This window comes from Cherax quadricarinatus, chromosome 43 (genome assembly GCF_038502225.1).
Source record: "Cherax quadricarinatus isolate ZL_2023a chromosome 43, ASM3850222v1, whole genome shotgun sequence".
NCBI classification, from domain to species: domain Eukaryota; kingdom Metazoa; phylum Arthropoda; class Malacostraca; order Decapoda; family Parastacidae; genus Cherax; species Cherax quadricarinatus.
In genome coordinates, this window is record NC_091334.1 from 25,753,722 (window position 1) to 25,777,869 (window position 24,148).

At 45.4% G+C, this 24,148-nt stretch overlaps 1 protein-coding gene across 2 annotated transcripts in view; it reads left to right on the forward strand.

Moving 5' to 3' along the window:
- CycY (cyclin Y) overlaps positions 1-8,809 on the forward strand; it is a 33,305-nt gene extending 24,496 nt beyond the window's left edge. The window contains exons 6-9 of one of the 2 annotated variants that reach the window (XR_011393126.1): positions 1,051-1,184; positions 2,005-2,157; positions 6,117-8,348; positions 8,511-8,809. Coding sequence is in view for 1 of the 2 variants with exons in the window: in XM_070093761.1 (XP_069949862.1) it covers positions 1,051-1,184; positions 2,005-2,157; positions 6,117-6,405 (576 nt within the window). In the remaining variant the exon portion in view is untranslated. Of the gene's footprint in view, positions 1-1,050; positions 1,185-2,004; positions 2,158-6,116 lie in introns of both variants that reach the window. The other variant, XM_070093761.1, reaches the window with a different exon arrangement.
- Positions 8,810-24,148: the final 15,339 nt, after the last annotated feature.

Consider the following 24,148-nt stretch of genomic DNA (forward strand, 5'->3'; position numbering starts at 1 on the left):
CAATATCGAAATGTTCAAATTTCATTGTTTCAAATACTCGATTGTACTTCATATTGTAAATTGTTTACTGTAATTTTTTCCACTGAACCTTTCATTGCTTGTTAATTTTAAGTTAGTTTTAAGACTGCCCGTAATGCTCTGCATACAAGGGGCTTTTGGCATGTACACCCAACTGCTATAATTCCTTGTACAACTATATATCATGTCCAAATAAACTATATGAATATGAATATTTGTGTCATATTGAAGGACTATCTTGTGTCTCCCAACACAATTCCTAACATACGCCAGAAACAGACCTCTCTCGAAAACTTTTGAACGACAGGGGTCCAGTGACTCTCAAGCTGGTCCTAGTGGCATTAAAAACGAAGGAGGGAAGTAACCCAGGATAAGGACTTGGTACCTGAAGTCTTTATGGAGTGGGATTCCCCTTCCAAACAATTGTAAACTCCTCCATCCTCTCCCTCCTCCCGTCTTCCATACATCACCATGTCTTCAATAAAGGTAAATATGATGTTATCATTGTTTTATTCTTCATGTATCATTGTTTTCTGTGTAGGGAAATGTATATTTCATGTAAAAAAATTGTTTAGTAATTTTGGGTGTCTGAAACGTTTTTAATTGGATTTCCATTATTTCTTATGGGGAAAATTAATTCGGATAACGATAAAATCGGTTAAGGACAAGCTCTCTGGAATGGATTAATATCGTTAACTGAGGGTCCACTGTATTTTGCTCGCTGGTCATCTCTGGCGTATGGTGACTTGAATAGAAACGCTTTGACCATCCGTCAGTGTCTGTACCGAAATGTGCTACATTGTCTGATGGTGTAGACACAGTTGGATTTTTTGCCATAAAATGTGCCGTTTGTGGGTGACGTCACTGTATGCACCCTTGCGTGTGCTGTATGTGAGGTACTTTCAATGTTGCACCAGGTGATTGAAAACGGTGGCATAAGATCGATCCTCTGTCTCTTAATCTTGTCGTAGTCTGCGACCCCTCAGACTGTTAGTGCTCCGTGGCAGCAAGTGACGTCACATTGTATTTCAGAAAGACGGTGTACCTCCCGACTACGACCGTCACAACCCCGAACACCGACACATCTACAAGTTTGTGAGGACTCTGTTCAACGCTGCTCAGCTCACTGCAGAGTGCGCCATTATCACACTAGTCTACCTGGAGAGGTCAGTGTGTCATTATCACCCTAGTCTACCTGGATAGGTCAGTGTGTCATTATCCCCCTAGTCTACCTGGAGAAGTCAGTTATCATGATGGCTGACGTTGCCGCCCCAGTAGTCAGTCCCAGACCAGGATGACTGACGTTGCCGCCCCAGTAGTCAGTCCAGACCAGGATGACTGACGTTGCAGCCCCAGTAGTCAGTCCTAGACCAGGATGACTGACGTTGCCGCCCCAGTAGTCAGTCCCAGACCAGGATGACTGACGTTGCCGCCCCAGTAGTCAGTCCAGACCAGGATGACTGACGTTGCAGCCCCAGTAGTCAGTCCTAGACCAGGATGACTGATGTTGCTGCCCCAGTAGTCAGTCCCATACCAAGATGACTGATATTGCCCCCCCCCAGTAGTCAGTCCCAGACCAGGATGCTGGCTTGTTCCTTTGATCAATCGGCTGATAATAATAATTTGATTTCTATATTTGTCATTAAACAAATATTTTGTAGATTTATATAGCTTAAGTTTACCTAAGTTGGCCTAACTTACTGTAGCTTATCCCAGCTTAACTTGAAATGGAAAAAAAGTTAGTCTTCGAAAATGTTTGGGCAGCATGGAGTGATTTATGCCAGACCATCATCCAAAATGATGGTAGTTTGATAATCATAGGTCATTCATTACCCTAACTCTTGCATGATGAAGTTATGGTGTCCTTGGCAACGTAGTTGTTCATGTCATCCTGTTGTGTTCCCACTAGATGTAGGTTCCTGCCATCTTGGGATGTTCTTGTTCACCAACATCAATGCCATTCTACTTCTGATTCATTCTTTCCAGGTTGTTGACATATGCGGACATTGACATGACGCCGGGGACGTGGAAACGAATTGTCTTAGGCGCCATTATTCTCGCTAGTAAGGTCTGGGATGACCAAGCTGTGTGGAATGTCGACTACTGCCAGATCCTCAAGGATATATCTGTCGACGACATGTAAGGTCATGTTGAAACTTGTTGGCAACATGACGACCCTGGTGTCGTCACGACCCCAGGGTCATTGTGTTCATCTCATTGCAGGGAAATTAACTACTAGATTTTTTTTTTGCAAATGTAAACTATTTAGTACATATTAATAAATTTATTCCAGTAAAGGAATATACTAAAATTATCATTTCCTTTGCATTTTCAACAATAAAAATATCAATATAAGGATGGATGGGTGGGTGAGATGCTCATAGACTGGTAGCCCTTAACACCACCACCCTCACACACGTCCTAGTTTGTTTACTACAATATACAAGTGTACCAACTAAACTGATTCACAAATATATATGAAGTAGGTACTGTATATACATTACATCCAGGTTCATTTTATTTTTTAACCTTTATTATGCAAAGGAATATAAACAGGATATATGAACACTGGGAAAGTCATGGACATGTACAGCACAGGATATATAAACACTGGGAGTCTCTCATGGACAGGTACAACACAGGGTATATAAACACTGGGAGTCCCTCATGGACAGGTATGACACAGGGTATATAAACACTGGGAGTCCCTCATGGACAGGTACGACACAGGGTATATAAACACTGGGAGTCTCTCATGGACAGGTACAACACAGGGTATATAAACACTGGGAGTCTCTCATGGACAGGTACAACACAGGGTATATAAACACTGGGAGTCCCTCATGGACAGGTACAACACAGGGTATATAAACACTGGGAGTCCCTCATGGACAGGTACAACACAGGGTATATAAACACTGGGAGTCCCTCATGGACAGGTATGACACAGGGTATATAAACACTGGGAGTCCCTCATGGACAGGTACGACACAGGGTATATAAACACTGGGAGTCTCTCATGGACAGGTACAACAAATGGTACATAAACACAGTCTCTCTCATGGACAGGTACAACACAGGGTATATAAACACTGGGAGTCCCTCATGGACAGGTACAACACAGGGCATATAAACACTGGGAGTCTCTCATGGACAGGTACAACACAGGGTATATAAACACTGGGAGTCCCTCATGGACAGGTACAACACAGGGTATATAAACACTGGGAGTCTCTCATGGACAGGTACAACAAATGGTACATAAACAGTCTCTCTCATGGACGGGTACAACACAGGGTATATAAACACTGGGAGTCCCTCATGGACAGGTACAACACAGGGCATATAAACACTGGGAGTCTCTCATGGATAGGTACAACAAAGGGTATATAAACACTGGGAGTCCCTCATGGGCAGGGTATATAAACACTGGGAGTCCCTCATGGGCAGGTACAACACAGGGTATATAAACACTGGGAGTCTCTCATGGACAGGTACAACACAGGGTATATAAACACTGGGAGTCTCTCATGGACAGGTACAACACAGGATATATATAGGCACTGGGAGAGTGTCTCATGGACAGGTACAACACAGGGTATATGAACACTGGGAGTCTCTCATGGACAGGTACAACACAGGGTATATAAACACTGGGAGTCTCTCATGGACAAGTACAACACAGGGTATATAAACACTGGGAGTCTCTCATGGACAGGTACAACACAGGATATATAAACACTGGGAGTCTCTCATGGACAGGTACAACACAGGATATATAGGCACTGGGAGAGTCTCATGGACAGGTACAACACAGGGTATATGAACACTGGGAGTCTCTCATGGACAGGTACAACACAGGGTATATAAACACTGGGAGAGTCCCTCATGGACAGGTACAACACAGGGTATATAAACACTGGGAGAGTCCCTCATGGACAGGTACAACACAGGGTATATAAACACTGGGAGAGTCCCTCATGGACAGGTACAACACAGGGTATATAAACACTGGGAGAGTCCCTCATGGACAGGTACAACACAGGGTATATAAACACTGGGAGAGTCCCTCATGGACAGGTACAACACAGGGTATATAAACACTGGGAGAGTCCCTCATGGACAGGTACAACACAGGGTATATAAACACTGGCAGAATCCCTCATGGACAGGTACAACACAGGGTATATAAACACTGGGAGAGTCCCTCATGGACAGGTACAACACAGGGTATATAAACACTAGGAGTCTCTCATGGACAGGTACAACACAGGGTATATAAACACTGGGAGAGTCCCTCATGGGCAGGTACAACACAGGGTATATAAACACTGGGAGTCTCTCATGGACAGGTACAACACAGGATATATAGGCACTGGGAGAGTCTCATGGACAGGTACAACACAGGGTATATGAACACTGGGAGTCTCTCATGGACAGGTACAACACAGGGTATATAAACACTGGGAGAGTCCCTCATGGACAGGTACAACACAGGGTATATAAACACTGGGAGAGTCCCTCATGGACAGGTACAACACAGGGTATATAAACACTGGGAGAGTCCCTCATGGACAGGTACAACACAGGGTATATAAACACTGGGAGAGTCCCTCATGGACAGGTACAACACAGGGTATATAAACACTGGGAGAGTCCCTCATGGACAGGTACAACACAGGGTATATAAACACTGGGAGAGTCCCTCATGGACAGGTACAACACAGGGTATATAAACACTGGGAGAGTCCCTCATGGACAGGTACAACACAGGGTATATAAACACTGGGAGAGTCCCTCATGGACAGGTACAACACAGGGTATATAAACACTGGGAGTCTCTCATGGACAGGTACAACACAGGGTATATAAACACTGGGAGTCCCTCATGGACAGGTACAACACAGGGTATATAAACACTGGGAGAGTCCCTCATGGACAGGTACAACACAGGGTATATAAACACTGGGAGAGTCCCTCATGGACAGGTACAACACAGGGTATATAAACACTGGCAGAATCCCTCATGGACAGGTACAACACAGGGTATATAAACACTGGGAGAGTCCCTCATGGACAGGTACAACACAGGGTATATAAACACTAGGAGTCTCTCATGGACAGGTACAACACAGGGTATATAAACACTGGGAGAGTCCCTCATGGGCAGGTACAACACAGGGTATTTAAACACTGGGAGTCTCTCATGGACAAGTACAACACAGGGTATATAAACACTGGGAGTCTCTCATGGACAGGTACAACACAGGGTATATAAACACTGGGAGAGTCCCTCATGGACAGGTACAACACAGGGTATATAAACACTGGGAGAGTCCCTCATGGACAGGTACAACACAGGGTATATAAACACTGGCAGAATCCCTCATGGACAGGTACAACACAGGGTATATAAACACTGGGAGAGTCCCTCATGGACACGCACAGTTTGTATCAACTCAGATTGTATATAAAATTATCTCCGTCATGCTCACATTTTAACACATGATGCAGATAAGAAAACACTGCAGGTATTGACTGGTGCAGGAATCAACTAATTTAATCACATTTGTTAGTTTTCATGAGACACTCATGGTTATAAACAACTTATAAATAAACATGGTATAGTAGGGCCCAGCTTTACAGCAGTAGCCTGGGCCCTAACCCACTGTATAAGTGGGGCCCAAACCCACTGTTTAAGTGGGGCCCTACTGTATACTGTGGTGGGTCACAACTTCGTTTATCATAGCAGTGCCACAAGATTATTCCTTCACTTTTCCTTTACTTACCGTACTTCCCTCACTTTAATATCAATCACTGACACATTCAACATTTTGTGTAAATCCAGCTAGGGTTAATGGCATACCAGTGTGCAGTTACAGTGAAATTAGCAGTTACTAGCCATTTTGTACAAGCTGTAACCCATTTTTCTCCATAGTTGCACTATCTTAGATGAGTTTCACACCGCTCATCAGTAATATGCCACAATTTTGCAATAATGTATTATTGACATTGTGTTAGATGATCGTGTGTTAATCTACGATCTACTGTATATGTATATAATTATTGTGTATTAATTACATTGATGTCATTGACAGGAATGAGCTGGAGCGTCAGTACCTGGTGATGATTCAGTTCAACATCAATGTGCCATCATCGGTGTATGCCAAGTATTACTTCAGCTTGCGTACGCTGGCCGAGGCCAATGAGCTGACTTTCCCGGCCGAGACACTGAGCAAGGAGCGGGCCCAGAAGCTGGAGGCCATGTCACGCAGCTGCGAGGACAGGTATGCGGCACAACTTGGTCGCAACGGCCACAAGAAGTGGAGTAGTCTGGATAATGTGAGCGCGGCGGCCTCCAGGCGGTCCGTGGCCATCCTCTCGTGATCCTACGTTCTACCCTATAGTTGTTGTTAACACACACACACACACATATATGGAATGTTGAGGGGGGGTCAGTCCCTCTGCCTTGGTGCGAGGGGGTCAGTCCCTCTGCCTTGGTGCGAGGGGGTCAGTCCCTCTGCCTTGGTGTGAGGGGGGGTCAGTCCCTCTGCCTTGGTGTGAGGGGGGGGTCAGTCCCTCTGCCTTGGTGCAAGGGGGATTCAGTCCCTCTGACTTGGTGCAAGAGGGAGGGGTCAGTCCCCTATATCTGTGTACGAAGGGGGTCAGTCCCATCTACCTGTGTACGAAGGGGGTCAGTCCTTTATACCTGTGTACGAAGGGGGTCAGTCCCCTCTACCTGTGTACGAAGGGGGTCAGTCCCCTATACCTGTGTACGGGGGGCCAGTCCCCTATACCTGCATACGAGGGGGTCAGTCCCTCTGCTTTGGTAGGTGGTGGTCAGTCCATATACCTTCATTCGAAGGGATCAGTCCCTCAACCTTGGAACAAGAGGATCAGTCCCTCAACCTTGGGACAAGAGGATCAGCCCCTCAACCTTGGAACAAGAGGATCAGTCCCTCAACCTTTGAACAAGAGGATTAGTCCCTCAACCTTGGAACAAGAGGATCAGTCCCTCAACCTTGGAACAAGAGGGTCAGTCCCTCAACCTTGGAACAAGAGGATCAGTCCCTCAACCTTGGAACAAGAGGATCAGTCCCTCAACTTTGGAACAAGAGGATCAGTCCCTCAACCTTGGAACAAGAGGATCAGTCCCTCAACCTTGGAACAAGAGGATCAGTCCCTCAACCTTGGAATAATAGGATCAGTCCCTCAACCTTGGAACAAGAGGATCAGTCCCTCAACCTTGGAACAAGAGGATCAGTCCCTCAACCTTGGAACAGGGGGATCAGTCCCACAAGACCACTGACCACCTCCCACCAGCACTCAACTAATCACTACCATAGATCATGTTAACTAAAACTTGCTAACACCGGTGGCGGTGACGACATATATTTTTGAGCGTTCAACACGACGGAGGGAGGACCGGCGCCGCGGGTGTCAACACGCGCGACAAACGCTGTTTTACCTTACGTATTTGATACAAAAAACGTATAAATAGGCAATTTTTATACCAAGGGGAACACTGTAATGAGGAAGTGTGTATTATACATGAATGTGTATAGCCAAGATGAGAGTATGGCACTGTGTATATTTGTTGATGACAGGTGTTTAAGGTGGGTAATTGAAGGTGTTTAAACTGGATAATTGAGCGTGTTTTAAGCTTGGCAAGACTGAACTTTAAAGCTGCAGCACATGCCAGCATAAAGCTGAAACTGGGAATGTATAGGTAAAGCTTGAGAGTGTAAATAAAGTTTGAGTGAGAGTAAAGCCTCAGTGGTAACTACAGAGTTAAAGCCTTGACATAGAGCAATATATAAATATATTCCCACGGTGCCAGAATTTATTCTGCGAGTTTAGTTGTTCATTTGTTTTTAGTGGACAAAAATGACATCAGTGCTGTATGATAACATTTGTCATTAAAGACGCCAGGTGCAGTGCTGCCTGACGTGTTGACTAGTGTGATGCCACAGCTGATGGTGTACATCTGGCAGTGCTGTGACATACACAATACATGTCTGGCAGTGCTGTGACATACACAAGACATGTCTGGCAGTGCTGCGACGTACACAAGACAGGTGTCTGGCAGTGCTGCGACGTACACAAGACAGGTGTCTGGCAGTGCTGCGACGTACACAAGACGTGTCTGGCAGTGCTGCGATGTAGACAAGACAAATGTGTCAAGTTATCACTGTGAGAGGTTATCCTGGAGTTATCACTGTGAGAGGTTATCCTGGAGTTATCACGATGAGAAGTTATCCTGGAGTTATCACTGTGAGAGGTTATCTTGAGGTTATCCTGGAGTTATCACTGTGAGAGGTTATCTTGAGGTTATCCTGGAGTTATCACCATGAGAGGTTATCCTGGAGTTATCACCATGAGAGGTTATCCTGGAGTTATCACCATGAGAGGTTATCCTGGAGTTATCACCATGAGAGGTTATCCTGGAGTTATCACCATGAGAGGTTATCCTGGAGTTATCACCATGAGAGGTTATCCTGGAGTTATCACCATGAGAGGTTATCCTGGAGTTATCACCATGAGAGGTTATCCTGGAGTGGGTGTAGTTATTAGGTGAGGGAGTTATCACTTTAAGTTAACTCTGAATGGTTGAGTGATAACCGAGTGATAACTGGTAGTGGTTCAGTTATAACTTGAAGATAACCGAGTGATAACTGGTAGTGGTTCAGTTATAACTTGAAGATAACCGAGTGATAACTGGTAGTGGTTCAGTTATAACAGTTGCCAAAGGTGAATAATTATTATTATTAAAAATAAATAACTTTCTTCACTACAGACTCTTACTCTCCTATGTACACTACACTCATATGTACACCTGTGTACACTACTCTTATGTACACCTGTGTACACTACTCTTATGTACACCTGTGTACACTACACTCTTATGTACACCTGTGTACACTACTCTTATGTACACCTGTGTACACTACACTTATGTACACCTGTGTACACTACACTTATGTACACCTGTGTACACTACACTTATGTACACCTGTGTACACTACACTTATGTACACCTGTGTACACTACTCTTATGTACACCTGTGTACACTACACTCTTATGTACACCTGTGTACACTACTCTTATGTACACCTGTGTACACTACACTCTTATGTACACCTGTGTACACTATTATGTACACCTGTGTACACTACACTTATGTACACCTGTGTACACTACACTTATGTACACCTGTGTACACTACACTCTTATGTACACCTGTGTACACTACACTCTTATGTACACCTGTGTACACTACTCTTATGTACACCTGTGTACACTACACTTATGTACACCTGTGTACACTACACTTATGTACACCTGTGTACACTACACTCTTATGTACACCTGTGTACACTACACTCTTATGTACACCTGTGTACACTACACTTATGTACACCTGTGTACACTACTCTTATGTACACCTGTGTACACTACACTTATGTACACCTGTGTACACTACACTTATGTACACCTGTGTACACTACACTCTTATGTACACCTGTGTACACTACACTTATGTATACCTGTGTACACTACACTTGTGTACACCTGTGTACACTACACTCTTATGTACATCTGTGTACACTATTATGTACACCTGTGTACACTACACTCTTGTGTACACCTGTGTACACTACACTTATGTACACCTGTGTACACTACACTTGTGTATGCCTGTGTACACTACACTTGTGTACACTACACTTATGTACACCTGTGTACACTACACTTATGTACACCTGTGTACACTACACTTATGTACACCTGTGTACACTACACTCTTATGTATGCCTGTGTACACTACACTTATGTACACCTGTGTACACTACACTTATGTACACCTGTGTACACCATATATGGGGGGGGTGTGATGGATAGGTAATGTATTACTGTATTAAGAATAACAGTATAAATATAGGGACAGTTAATATATTATTCCACTGTATTAGAGTTTAATGATACTTGTACAACAATACACTTGGTCAAAGAGAAGTGATCATATATTAAGATAACTGGGGATAATACACAAGTCAGTGTGACAGGTAACACAGTAGATCCCCCGTAGCCACTGATTCAGTATCCACAGTTTACTATGGCCCAAAAATACCTCAGAATAATAATGACCCCAAAATGCAGAAGTAGAGAAGCTGGCAGTTGTTCAGAGTCTAAGAGAATCAATAAACTGCTTCCCATCACTGAAAAACTGATAATTCTACACACTGGGCATTATTTATCAGTTCAGCTTTATATATATTTTTTCTTTTTTACACATCAGCCATTTCCCACCAAGGCAGGGTGGCCCATAAAAGAAAAACTTTCATCATCATTCACTCCATCACTGTCTTGCCAGAAGGATGCTTTACACTACAGTTTTTAAACTGCAACATTAACACCCTTCCTTCAGAGTGTAGACACTACTTCCCATCTCCAGGATTCAAGTCCAGCCTACCAATCTCCCAGAATCTCGTTATAAATGTTACCTTGCTCACACTCCAACAGCATGTTGAGTCATAAAAACCATTTGTCTCCATTCACTCCTATCTAACATGCTCATACATGCTTGCTGGAAGTCCAAGCCTCTCGCACACAAAACTTCCTTTACCCCCTCCCTCCAACCTTTCCTAGGCTGACCCCTACCCCGCCTTCCCTCCACTACAGGTTTATGCACTCTTGAAGTCATTTTATTTTGTTCCATTCTCTCTACATGTTCAAACCACCTCAACAACCCCTCCTCATCCCTCTGCATAATAGCTTTGGTAATCCCGCACCTCCTCCTAATTTCCTAACTACAAATTCTCTTCATTATATTCACACCACACATTGCCCTCAGACATGACATCTCCACTGCCTCCAGCCTTCTCCTCACTGCAACATTCATCACCCATGCTTCACACCCATATAAGAGTGTTGGTACAACTATACTCTCATCCTCTTCAAGGGGGGCTCCTTGGCGTGGTGAAGAGGCTCTTGGTCTGAGGAATTAGCCCTGTCGGTCTTCTTCCTCAGACCGAACCTAATTACCCCCCATTCTCCCCTCCCCTATCCCATCCTCCCCATCCTCCCCTTTTTCCATTCCTCCTCCTCCTCCTCACCCCTCCCTTTTGCCCTTCCTCTTTTTAGCCTTCGTGATTTCTCCCACAGGCGCGCTAGTTCCTGGGTAGGGGAAAGGACACCGGGGTCCATCCCATTCCGTTGAGGTTTCTTGGCGGTGGCGTAGTTTGCCGTGGAATCTGGATTGCCTAGGGATGTCCCGATCCCTCTCCGGTATCCCGGAGTAGCTTTGGGTGTCTTTTGGGCGACGGGTGTATCTCTGGAAGCCACCTTTCGGATTCCGGGGGTGGTGGCTGAAGGAGGTATGCTTTGTGGCGGATATCCGGCCGCCCTCTCTTTTGTCCACCGAGGTAGCTCGGCAGATGTGAGGTTGCTATCCCAGATTGCTGGTTTACTGGCATGAAGGGTAGGGTATGGCACGGGTTCCATGCTGCATCTGCGCTACTAGCGGTGTCGAGTCCTCTTGGGCGCGGAGGGAGATTTCTGGCCCTTTCATTCCTCCTAGGAACTATCCCTCCCCGGTCCCCCCTTTTTTTTTCTTTTTTTTTATTTTTATTTTCTTTTCTTCTTTCTTTTTTTTTCTTAAAAACAAAAAGAAAGAAGTAACCTAACCATGGCAGCCCTAGTCCATGAACCTGGTACCCCCGGGCCCCTTCTTGATACCGCACCCCGTTCTGACCCCGCCTCGTCTTTGGACCACTCTTCAGACATTCCTCATGCCTCTGTACCTATTGCCGGTGCTGTTTCCTCACCCGCTTCAGGTACTGAGGCCTCGACTGACTCCTTCGATTTATCAGACCTTCGCTCTCCTCTGACTATGCTTCCGGCCTCTCCCTCTACGGTGCGGCAATTTTCAAATCGCCGACCCGTTCCACGTCGGACCAACTCTGGTCCCACGCCTAAACGTCAACGACAATTACCTGCTGATGATACTTCTCCACCTTCACCTTCTCGTTCTTCTCAGAAACGATCGACACGTCCTTCACTACCTTTCCACGCTCAGTTTCAGACTGAACAGTGGACTAAATTCTTCACTTTACGACCAACTTCCTCTACTGCCTATCTTTCTGACCATAGTATTGGCAAGGCACTCCTACGCCATGTTGGTAAAGATATTTCTTTTCATGCTCTTAAGAGCGGTACGCGCATCATTACCGTACAGAATGCTACCCAGGCTTGTGAGCTCTCTCGTCTTTCCCATATAGATACTGTTCCTGTCACCCTTGAAAAACATCATTCCCTCAATTCTTGTAGTGGTACCGTTATTCTGCCCCATACCATAGTTCAACAAAATTTCCAGACGTGGCACCGACATTCTAGAACAGCTGGAACTCCAAGATCTCCCAATCCTCAAGGTAGACACTTACGTTCTTCCTGCCCGTGGGCGGAGACGATACCCTAGCAATGTGGCTCGTTTAACTTTTGACAGCCGAGAACTCCCATCCTCCGTTTATATAGCAGGACATCGGTTACAAGTTCGAAAGGTGATCCCTACACCACAACAGTGTAGAAATTGCTGGCGATTTGGCCATCCAGCGAAATATTGCAGATCTATCGCCGAATGCCCAGTCTGTGGTGCCGATGACCATTCTAATACGTCTTGCAATCGATCTCCCTCTTGCCTTAACTGTCATGAGGCTCACCCTTCGTACTCTCGCCATTGTCAGGTCTATTTAAACGAGCGGGAAATCCGTTACCTCAAAGAGACAGAAGGTCTCCCTTATGCCATGGCAGTTTCTCATCTCCGCCTCCAAGGGAGACTCCCACGTGTTTCTTATTCCCGTGTTTCAAAACGTCCCCCCACTTCTGGTATCCCATCTTCTACACCCACCTCTGTGGTTACCTCTCCCATAATCACTCCTGTATCTAATCCTTTTGCTGTCCTCGGCTCAGACGTCCCTACTTCAACGCCTCAGTCTAATCTCGCTTCTTCGAGTTCTCTCTTACAAGCCTCAGTATCGACGAGACCTCGTACGACACCTCTTCCCAATCGTCCCTCTACTTCTCAAAAGTCAAAAAAAGGTCCGGTAACACCTCCTACCCATCTTCCACCTCCTCATTTTACCCTCCCTGTCTCTGTCCCTAGTTCTTCCCCTCTCACTGGCTCAGTTACAAGTGCAGAGGTTCACCCTCCTCCTCGTAATGTACCTTCCTCCCCTGTTCCCTCCCAAGTTTCTTCCTCTTCTGCCACCTCCCAGGTTCCTGTCTCTTCTGTCCCCTGCCACGCTTCTCCAGTTCCCTCCACCCTTTCGCCCCCCCCTACCTTGGTACAGTCCAATACAGTTCCAATCTTTACTCATCCTCCCCCTACCATTCCCAATATTGTCTCCCATACGACATCTCTGAATTCCGAAACACTTGAAGCAATCTCTGAATATATTGCAGAGACCAAACCATCAATGGACACTGATCCACCTTCCGCTCTTTCTCTCTCCTCTGCTCCATCTGCGCAACTCCTTTCTTCACAGCGCACCGTTCCTTCACTGCTTGAACATTTTCCACTGCCTCCGCATGTGGACTTTTCTAACCCTTCTAGTCCGTAGGAACCCTTACCTGCGGATTTCAAGTATCTTTATCATTGCCAATCATGGCCTTTTTACAGTGGAATATACGCGGCCTCAGGGGTAATCGGGGTGAGCTTCAGATGTTACTCTCCCAGTTTGCCCCTGTTGGTGTTTGCTTACAGGAACCAAAATTACATTCTGCTGTTATTTCTCACATCTCAGGCTATAATTTATTGTATTCTTCAGATCCTTTTCCTGATGGGACCTTTAATGAAAGTGCCCTTCTTCTCCGCACTGATATTCCGTACCATCAGCTATTTATTCATACTTCGCTGCATTACACAGCAGCCCGTATCCACTTACATAGGTGGTATACGCTCTGTTCTTTATATCTCTCTCCTTCTCGGGCATTATCTATTCCGGATTTTGCCTTCCTTGTTTCGTCATTACCGCCACCGATTCTGTTACTTGGTGATTTTAATGCCCACCATTTCCTCTGGGGAGGGTCTCACTGTGATTCCCGTGGAATTCAGTTAGAGGCTTTTCTTGCCACCCACCCCCTCCATGTTTTAAATACAGGTACTCACACCCATTTTGATCCTCGGACTCATACTCTCTCTTGCATCGATCTCTCAGTTTGCTCTTCCTCCGCCGCATTAGACTTTACTTGGTCTGTTCTCCCGGACTTACATGACAGTGATCATTTCCCAATCATTCTTACTTCCCCTTCATATTCGCCACCTCTTCGCACCCCACGCTGGCAATTTAATCGGGCAAATTGGAACCTTTACTCACACCTGACTGTTTTTAAAGAGGTTCCTTCTTCGTCCTCCATCGATGAGCTTTTACACCTCGTCCTCCGTTTTCACCGCAGCTTCTCATTCTATACCCCAAACTTCGAGCAGGCATTCTCAGAAATGCGTGCCTTGGTGGTCTCCTGCTTGTGCTCGTGCAGTACGTTTGAAACGCGCTGCATGGGGCAGGTACCGGTACAATAGAACCACAGAGCGACTCCTTGATTTTAAACAGAAGCGTGCGATCGCTCGCCGTGTCATCCGTGACGCTAAACGCACTTGCTGGCGAGATTATGTCTCCACCATCACCTCTGCTTCCTCTATGAGTGCAGTCTGGAAAAAAGTACGAAAACTGAGTGGTAAATATTCTCCTGACCCGGCTCCTGTTCTGCGGGTTGCCGGTGTTGATATAGCAAACCCACTAGATGTTGCCAATGAAATTGGCAATCATCTGGTCCGTATTTCTCAGGGACTCCATCTATGCCCCTCATTTCTTTCCTCAAAGTCTGCCAGAGAGTTAGCACCCTTGGACTTTTCTTCTCTCAGAGAAGAACAGTATAATGTGCCTTTTACACTTCAGGAACTGGAGGCAACACTCTCAGCTTGTCGATCATCGGCAGCTGGGCCCGACGACATTCATATTCGTATGCTACAACATTTACATCAGTCAGCCCTTGCAGTCCTATTACGCCTTTACAATCTTATTTGGTCACAAGGAGTTCTTCCACAGCTGTGGAAATCCGCCATTGTTCTCCCTTTCCGCAAACCAGGCACTACGGGACATGAAACCTCCCACTATCGTCCCATTGCTCTTACCAGTGCAGTTTGCAAAGTAATGGAACGTCTAGTAAATAGACATTTAGTGTGGTATTTAGAGACACACAACAGTCTCTCCACTCGTCAATATGGCTTTCGTAAGGGACGTTCTACCATAGACCCCTTACTGCGCTTGGATACGTATGTTCGTAATGCCTTTGCGAATAACCACTCAGTTATTGCCATATTTTTTGACCTTGAGAAGGCATATGACACAACTTGGAGGTATAATATTTTAGCCCAAGCCCACTCCTTAGGCCTTCGAGGCAATCTACCATCCTTCCTTAAGAACTTTTTAACTGACAGGCATTTTCGTGTTCGGGTTAATAATGTGCTCTCCCCGGACTTTATCCAAGCTGAAGGTGTCCCCCAGGGATGTGTTCTGAGCACAACACTTTTTCTCCTTGCTATTAATGATTTGGCCTCTAGTCTTCCATCAAATATTTGGTCATCACTATGTTGATGACTTCGCTATTGCCTGTGCAGGCGCTGACTGTCACCTCCTTACAGTTTCTCTCCAGCATGCAGTCGACCGTGTTTCCAATTGGGCCACCACACATGGGTTTAAATTTTCCAGCACTAAAACCCACCAAATCACTTTCACTAGACGCTCTGTCATCTCTGATCATCCTTTGTACCTCTATGGCTCACGTATCCCTGAACGTGATACAGTCAAGTTTCTGGGCCTCCTCTTTGATCGTAGGTTATCCTGGAAACCTCACATTACCTCTCTGAAGGCAACTTGTCACAGCCGGCTGAACCTTCTTAAAACCCTTGCTCATCTTTCGTGGGGAGCTGATCGTCGAACCCTCCTTCACCTACATTCCACCCTTATTTTATCGAAACTTGATTATGGTGACCAGATCTATTCAGCGGCATCTCCTGCTACTCTCTCTAGCCTTAACCCCATTCATCACCAAGGATTACGTTTATGCCTTGGTGCTTTTCGCTCTTCCCCTGTCGAAAGCCTCTATGCAGAAGCGAACGTTCCATCCTTATCCGATCGCCGTGATGCCCATTGCCTGCGCTACTATGTACGCTCTCATGATCTCCGCAATCCTTCCATTTATAGAATGGTCACTGATATTAGTAGACATTCTTTATTTGTTCGCCGCCCCTGCTTACTCCGTCCCTTCTCTCTTCGCCTTCATTCGCTCTTGTCTTCTCTTCAACTACCACCTTTCTATGTACATGTAGCATCTCACTTTTCCCTACCCCCCTGGGAAGTTCCAGCTGTTCGAGTCTGTTCTTTCTCCCTCCCTTGCTCGAAAGCCCAACTGTCTACGGTCGCTTCCCGCTCTCTTTTTCTTGACCACTTTCACTCTCATTCTCATGCCATTGCTGTGTACACAGATGGCTCTAAGTCTTCTGACGGCGTAGGATTCGCAGCAGTGTTTCCGGACAGCGTCGTACAAGGGCATTTACTATCTTCAGCTAGTATTTTTACTGCTGAATTATATGCCATCCTTACAGCACTTATCCGTATTGCATCTATGCCTGTGTCATCATTTGTGGTTGTCTCAGACTCCCTTAGTGCTTTACAGGCTATACAAAAATTTGATACACCTCACCCCTTAGTCCTCCGTATCCAACTTTGGCTACGCCGCATCTTTACTAAGCATAAAGATATTGTTTTTTGTTGGGTCCCTGGTCATGTTGACGTACAGGGCAATGAACAGGCAGACACTGCTGCGCGGTCAGCAGTACATGACCTACCAGTTTCTTATAGAGGTATTCCATGTACGGACTATTTTGCTGTAATATCTTCCCACCTTCACACCCGTTGGCAACAACGTTGGTCTACTATGCTCGGCAACAAACTTCAGTCTATTAAACCGAGTATAGGTTACTGGCCGTCTTCTTATCACCAGTGTCGAAGTTGGGAGACTACTCTCTCCCGTCTTCGCATTGGCCATACTCGTCTTACTCGTGGATATCTCATGGAGAGGCGTCTTGCTCCTCTCTGTGAGAATTGCCAAGCTCCATTATCAGTCAGCCACATTCTGTTGGACTGCCCACTTTATCAACGAGCACGCAGAATTTACCTCTGTCGTCGTCTTCGCCCCGCTGCTCTCTCTTTACCTTCCCTTCTCGCTGATGGACCCACCTTTCATCCGGACTCTCTCATTGACTTTTTGACAACGACTGACTTACTTCACAAATTCTGATACTTTCAGCCCTTTCTACTTGTATCTCTTGCTACCCTTTACCCCCGTACTATCCCCTGCCCCGCTGTTTTCTGTAACCTGCTGATCATCCCCCCTCCCTTCTGCCATCCAATTCCCTTGCTTCCTTCCCTACCCTGCAGCGCTGTATAGCCCTTGTGGCTTAGCGCTTCTTTTTGATTATAATAATAATAATATACTCTCATACATTCCTCTCTTTGATGCCATGGACAAAGGTCTTTGTCTCCACAGACTTCTCAGTGCACCACTCATCTTCTCATCAATTCTATGATTCACCTCATCTTCCATAGACCCATTTGCTGACATGTCCACTCCTAAATATCTGAATGCATTCACCTCCTCCATGCTCTCTCCCTCCAATCTGATATCCAATCTTTTGTTGCCTAATTTTTTTATCATCTTCACCTTACTCTTGCCTATATTCACATTTAATTTTCTTCTTTTACATACCCTACCCAACTCATCCACCAACCTCTGCAACTTCTCTTCAAAATCTCCCAAAAGCACAGTGTCATCAGCAAAGAGCAACTGTGACACCTCTCACTTTGTGTTTGATTCTTTAACTCTTAACCCTAAACTTCTTGCCAACACCTGGGCAATCACTTATCTTACAACTCCATCTATAAATACAGTGGACCCCTGAATTACGATATTAATTCGATGGCTGTTTGAGTGCTGTTACCGAACGAATTTGCTCCCATAAGGAATATTGTAAATTAGATTAGTCCATTTCAGACCCCCAAAAATACACTTACAAAAACACTTGCAAAAATACACTTACATAATTGCTCGAGTTGGGAGCTGATTGTAAGTCGGGGGTCCACTTTATATTGAACATTCACGGTGACGTCACACATCCTTGTCTAAGGCCTACTTTTACTGGGAAATAATCTCCTCCTCTCCTGCATATTCTAACCTGACCCTCACTATCCTTGGGAAAACTTTTCACCACTTTCAGTAACCTACCTCCTACACCATACACCAGCAACATCTGCCACATTGCCCCCCTATCCACCCTGTCATACGCCTTTTCCAAATCCATAAATGCTACAAAAACCTCTTTACTTTTATCTAAATACTGTTCACTTATATGTTTCAGTGTAAACACCTGGTCCACACATCCCCTACCTTTCCTAAAGCCTCCTTGTTCATCTGCTATCCTGCTCTCATCTTACTCTTAATTCTTTCAATAATAACTCTACCATACATTTTACCATGTATACTCAACAGACTTATTCCCTTATAACTTTTTGCACACTTATCCCCTTTGCCTTTATACGAAGGAACTTTGAATGCTCTCTGCCAATCCCTAGGTACCTTACCCTCTTCCATACATTTATTAAATAAAAGCACCAACCACTCCAAAACTATATCCCCACCTGCTTTTAACATTTCTATCTTTATCCCATCAATCCCAGCTGCCTTACCAACCTTTCATTCTACCCACTGCCTCACACACCTCCCCCACACTCTCACTGCCTCCCCCACCTCCCCCACACTCTCACTGCCTCCCCCACCTCCCCCACACTCTCACTGCCTCACACACCTCCCCCACACTCACACTGCCTCACACACCTCCCCCACACTCTCACTGCCTCACACACCTCCCCCACACTCTCACTGCCTCACACACCTCCCCCACACTCTCACTGCCTCACACACCTCCCCCACACTCTCACTGCCTCACACACCTCCCCCACACTCTCACTGCCTCACACACCTCCCCCACACTCACACTGCCTCACACACCTCCCCCCACACTCACACACCTCCCCAACACTCACACTGCCCCACACACCTCCCCCACACTCACACACCTCCCCCACATTCACACTGCCTCATGCACCTCCCTCACACTCACACTGCCTCACACACCTCCCCCACACTCACACTGCCTCACACACCTCCCCCACACTCACAACTGGCTCTTCCTCACTCCTACAAGATGTTATTCCTCCTTGCCCTATACACGAAATCACAGCTTCCCTATCTTCATTAACATTTAACAATTCCTCAAAATATTCCCTCCATCTTCCAGATACCTCTAACTCTTAATTTAATAATTATCCTCTCCAACTTTTAACTGTCATATCTATTTGTTCTCTTGACTTTCTCAACTTATTAATCTCACACCAAAACTTTTTCTTATTTTCAACAAAATTCGTTGATAACATCTCACCCACTCTCTCATTTGCTCTCTTTTTACATTGCTTCACCACTCTCTTAATGTCTCTCTCTTTCTCCATATACTCTTCCCTCCTTGCATCACTTTTACTTTGTAAAAACCTCTCATATGCTAACTTTTTCTCCCTTACTACTCTCTTTACATCATCATTCCACCAATTGCTCCTCTTCCCTCCCGCACCCACTTTCCTGTAACCACAAACTTCTGCTGAACACTCCAACACTACATTTTTAAATCTACCCCATACATGTTCGACCCCATTGCCTATACTCTCACTAACAAATCTATCCTCCAATAGTTGTTTATATCTTTCCCTAATTGCCTCCTCCTTTAGCTTATAAACATTCACCTCTTTCTTGTTGCTTCTATTCTCCTTGTATCCCATCTACCTTTTACTCTCAGTGTAGCTACAACTAAAAAGTGATCTGATATATCTGTGGCCGCTCTGTAAACATGTACATCCTGAAGTCTACCCAACAAGTGCTGTATGACCCTTGTGGGTTTAGCTCTTAGTTATGATATAGATGCAAAGGCACAAAATATAACAGACTTTAACAGAAAATAACCATTAACAAGTCTCCAGAAATTGCTCTAAAGTTTGACGATTGTTCATATTAATTACACCGGAACCTTGGTTGTCGAACTTAATTCATTTCCAGATGTCAGTTTGACAACCAAAATGGTCAACAATTGAACTGATTTTTCTCATAAAGAATGTTAATAGAATTAATCTGTTCCAGACCAAAAATGGCAATATAATAATTTATTAATGTGGAAATTTTTACATAATTTTCCTAAATGTATAATTTCAATAATGTAAATGTTAAAAATGTGTTGCTGGTGATCTAAATTTAATTTTCGAGTGAAGAAAAGACCAACCACCCGGAGTGAGGGGGGGGGAGGGGGGGATGCCATAATGGAAAAATGAGGAAAGTTGGTCATGATAATAGTTGAATTGAATCAGACGTAATCGGGACAAAATTTGAGTGGAGCGGTGTCAGACGACAAATAATGCAGTAATGTCCCCTACTGAAGAATTGACATGAAATTTGTGTGAAACCGCTATAATAGAATGGTAAGAATGGAAGAATTGGAGGATGCCGGTGGCTTCCCTGCAACGCGCCTCGGATAGCACCTACCTATATTGTACAGTAGCTTTATGATGGCATTCGTAATTTCTAGCTGTCTAGGTAGTGTTAGGGGTGTGTTCCACCTGTGGTCCAAGTGGTTAAGTGTTAATATTTACAATTTATGTAACATGTTCACCATATGCTATTATAGTGTTAATATCAAGGGTAATAGATCCTACCACATGTTCATTCAAGTCACAAACAATTCAGTCCACTAATTCCATTTTACCAGAGTTATTGTTTTTTTAATACAAAAATGACAAAGCAGCGAAAACCAAATGTGACTCCGAGCTGTTGTACAGCCACATGAGGAGGAAAACAGGTCAAGGACCAGGTAATCAGGCTGAGGAAGGAAGGAGAGATCACAAGAAACGACCGCGATTTGAGGAGCACAACACGAGATTTGGTTTTCACAGAGGAAACAGAAGGAACTCCAAAAAGTCAGAGAGGTTTGGTACACCATCAAGTGTTGGACACAATACATACAACCGAGGAAGAAGTGAAGAGGCTGATAAGTGAGTTGGATATCTCAAAGGTGATGGGGCCGGACAACATCTCTCCATGGGTCCTGAGAGAGGGAGCAGAGGTGCTATGTGTACCACTAACAATCTTCAACACATCTATAGAAACAGGGTGACTACCTGAGATATGGAAGACAGCAGATGTAGTCCCAGTTTTTAAAATAGGGCCCCTCAAGGGAGGTTCCTTGATGCTGGTGAGGGGCTCTTGATCTAGGGAATTGGATCTGTGCTCCAGTTCCCTAAATTAAGTTGAGTACCTTCCATCCCCCTCCCTCATGCGCTGTATAATCCTACGGGTTTAGCGCTCCCCCATGATTATAATTATAATTTAAAATAGGAGACAGACACGAAACATTAAACTACAGACCAACGTCGCTGACGTGTATAGTATGCAAAGTGACCCCACGGGTTTAGTGTTTTTCTTTATAAAGAATTTTGATGCTGTATAATGATAATAATAATGATAATATTACTATTATTTAGACAAAAATATTAGCATAATTTGCCGGGTGAAAATAAAGGTAAGACCTTAACTAAACCCCAAAAGGTCCAGACCTAAACTAAATCCTGAAGGGTTCAGACCTAAACTAACTCCTCCCCACCTTCCTTTTTTGGCCTTTGGGATTTTTCCCACAGGCACGCTAGTTCCTGGGTAGGGGAAAGGGTACCAGGGTCCATCCCATTCCGTTGAGGTTCTTGGCAGTGGCGTAGTTTGCCATGGAATCTGGATCGCCTGGGGATGTACCGATCCCTCTCCGGAGGGTGTCTTTCGGGTGACTGGTGTATCTCTGGAAGCCACCTTTCTGATTCCGGGGGTGGTGGCCGAAGGAGGTATGCTTTGTGGCAGATATCCGGCCGCCCTCTTTTGTCCACCGAGGTAGTTCGGCAGATGTGAGGTTGCTATCCCAGATTGCTGGTTTACTGGCATGATGGGTAGGGTATGGCATGGGTTCCATGCTGCATCTGCGCTATGCGGTGCTGAGGTCCTCTTGGGCGCGGAGGGAGATTTCTGGCCCTTTCATTCCTCCTAGGAACTATCCCTCCCCGGTCCCCCCCTTTTTTTATTCTATTTTTTCTTTTTCTTTTCTTTTCTTCTTATTTTTCTTAAAAACAAAAAGAAAGAAGTAACCTAACCATGGAGCACCTGATCCATGACCCTACTACCCCCGGGCCCCTTATTGTTACTGCACCAGGTTCTGACCTCGCCTCGTCTTTTAGCCACTCTTCGGACATTCATAAGGCCCCTGTACCTCTTGCTGGTGCTGTTTCGTCACCCGCTTCAGGTGCCGGGGTTTCGACTGACTCCTTCGATTTGTCTGACCTCCGCTCTCCTTTGACTATGCTTCCGGCCTCTCCCTCTATGGTGCGACGATTTTCGAATCGCAAGCCCGTCGCATGTCGGACCGACTCTGGTCCCACTTCTAAACGCCAACGGCAATCTCCTGATGATGTTACTTCGTTACCTTCCCATTCTACTCGGAAAAGACCGACACATCATGCACTACCTCTCCACACTCTGTTTTGGACCATACAATGGACTAAATTCTTTAAGACCGACTTCTTCTTCTGCCTATCTTTCCGACCATAGTATTGGCAAAGTGCTCCTATGCCACGTTGGTAGAGATATTTCCTTTCATGCTCTTAAGAGTGGTACGCGCATCATCACAGTCCAGAATTCTACCCAAGCTCGTGATCTTTCTCTTTCACATATCGATACTATTCCTATCACTATCGAAAAACATCATTCCCTCAATTCTTGTAGTGGTACTGTTATTCTGCCCCCATACCATAGTCCAACAGAATTTCCAGACATGTGGCAATGACATTCTCGAACAGCTGGAACTCCAAGATCTCCCAATTCTCAAGGTAGACACTTATGTCCTTCCTGCCCGCGGGTGAAGACAATACCCTTGCAATGTGGCTCGTTTAACTTTTGACAGCCGTGAACTCCCATCCTCTGTTTATGTAGCAGGACATCGGTTACAAGTTCGGAAGGTGATCCCTACACTGCAACAGTGTAGGAATTGCTGGCGATTTGACCACCCAGCAAAATATTGCAGATCTATAGCCGAATGCCCAGTCTGTGGTGCCGATGACCATTCTAATACATCTTGCAGTCGACCTCCCTCTTGCCTTAATTGTCATGAGGCTCGCCCTTCGTACTCTCGCCGTTGCCAGGTCTACTTAAATGAGCGGGAAATTCATTGCCTCAAAGAGGCAGAAGGTCTCCCTTATGCTATGGCAGTTTCTCGTCTCCGCCTCCAAGGGAGACTACCCCGTGTTTCTTATTCTCGTGTTTCAAAACGTCCCCCCTACTTCTGGGGTCCCATCTTCTGCAGCCTCCTCTGCGATTGCCAGTCCCATTGTCACTCCTGTATCTAATTCTTTTACTGTCCTGAGCTCAGATGTCCCTACTGCAACACCTCAGTCTGTCCTCACTTCTTCGTGTTCTCCCTCACAAACCCTGGTATCGACAAGACCTCGTACGACACCTCCTCCCAATCGTCCCTCTACTTCTCAGAGGTCCAACAAATCTCCTTTAACCCCTCCTTCCCTTCTTCCACCTCCACATTTTACCTTCCCGGTCTCTGTACCTAGGTCTTCCCCTTTCACTGGCTCCGTTACAAGTGTGGAGGTTCATCCTCCTCCTCGTACTGTGCCTTCCTCCCCTGTCCCCTCCCAAGTTTCTTCCTCTTCTGCCACCTCCCAGGTTTCTGCCTCTTCTGTCCCCTCCCACACTTCTCCAGTTCCCTCCACCCTTTTGCCCCCCCCCTCTACCTTGGTGCAGTCCATTCCAGCTCCAATCTTTACTCAAACTCCTCCTCCTTCCATCTCCAATATTGTCTCCCATACGACGTCTCTGAACTCCGAAACACTTGAAGCAATCTCTGAATATATTCCAGAGACCAAACCATCA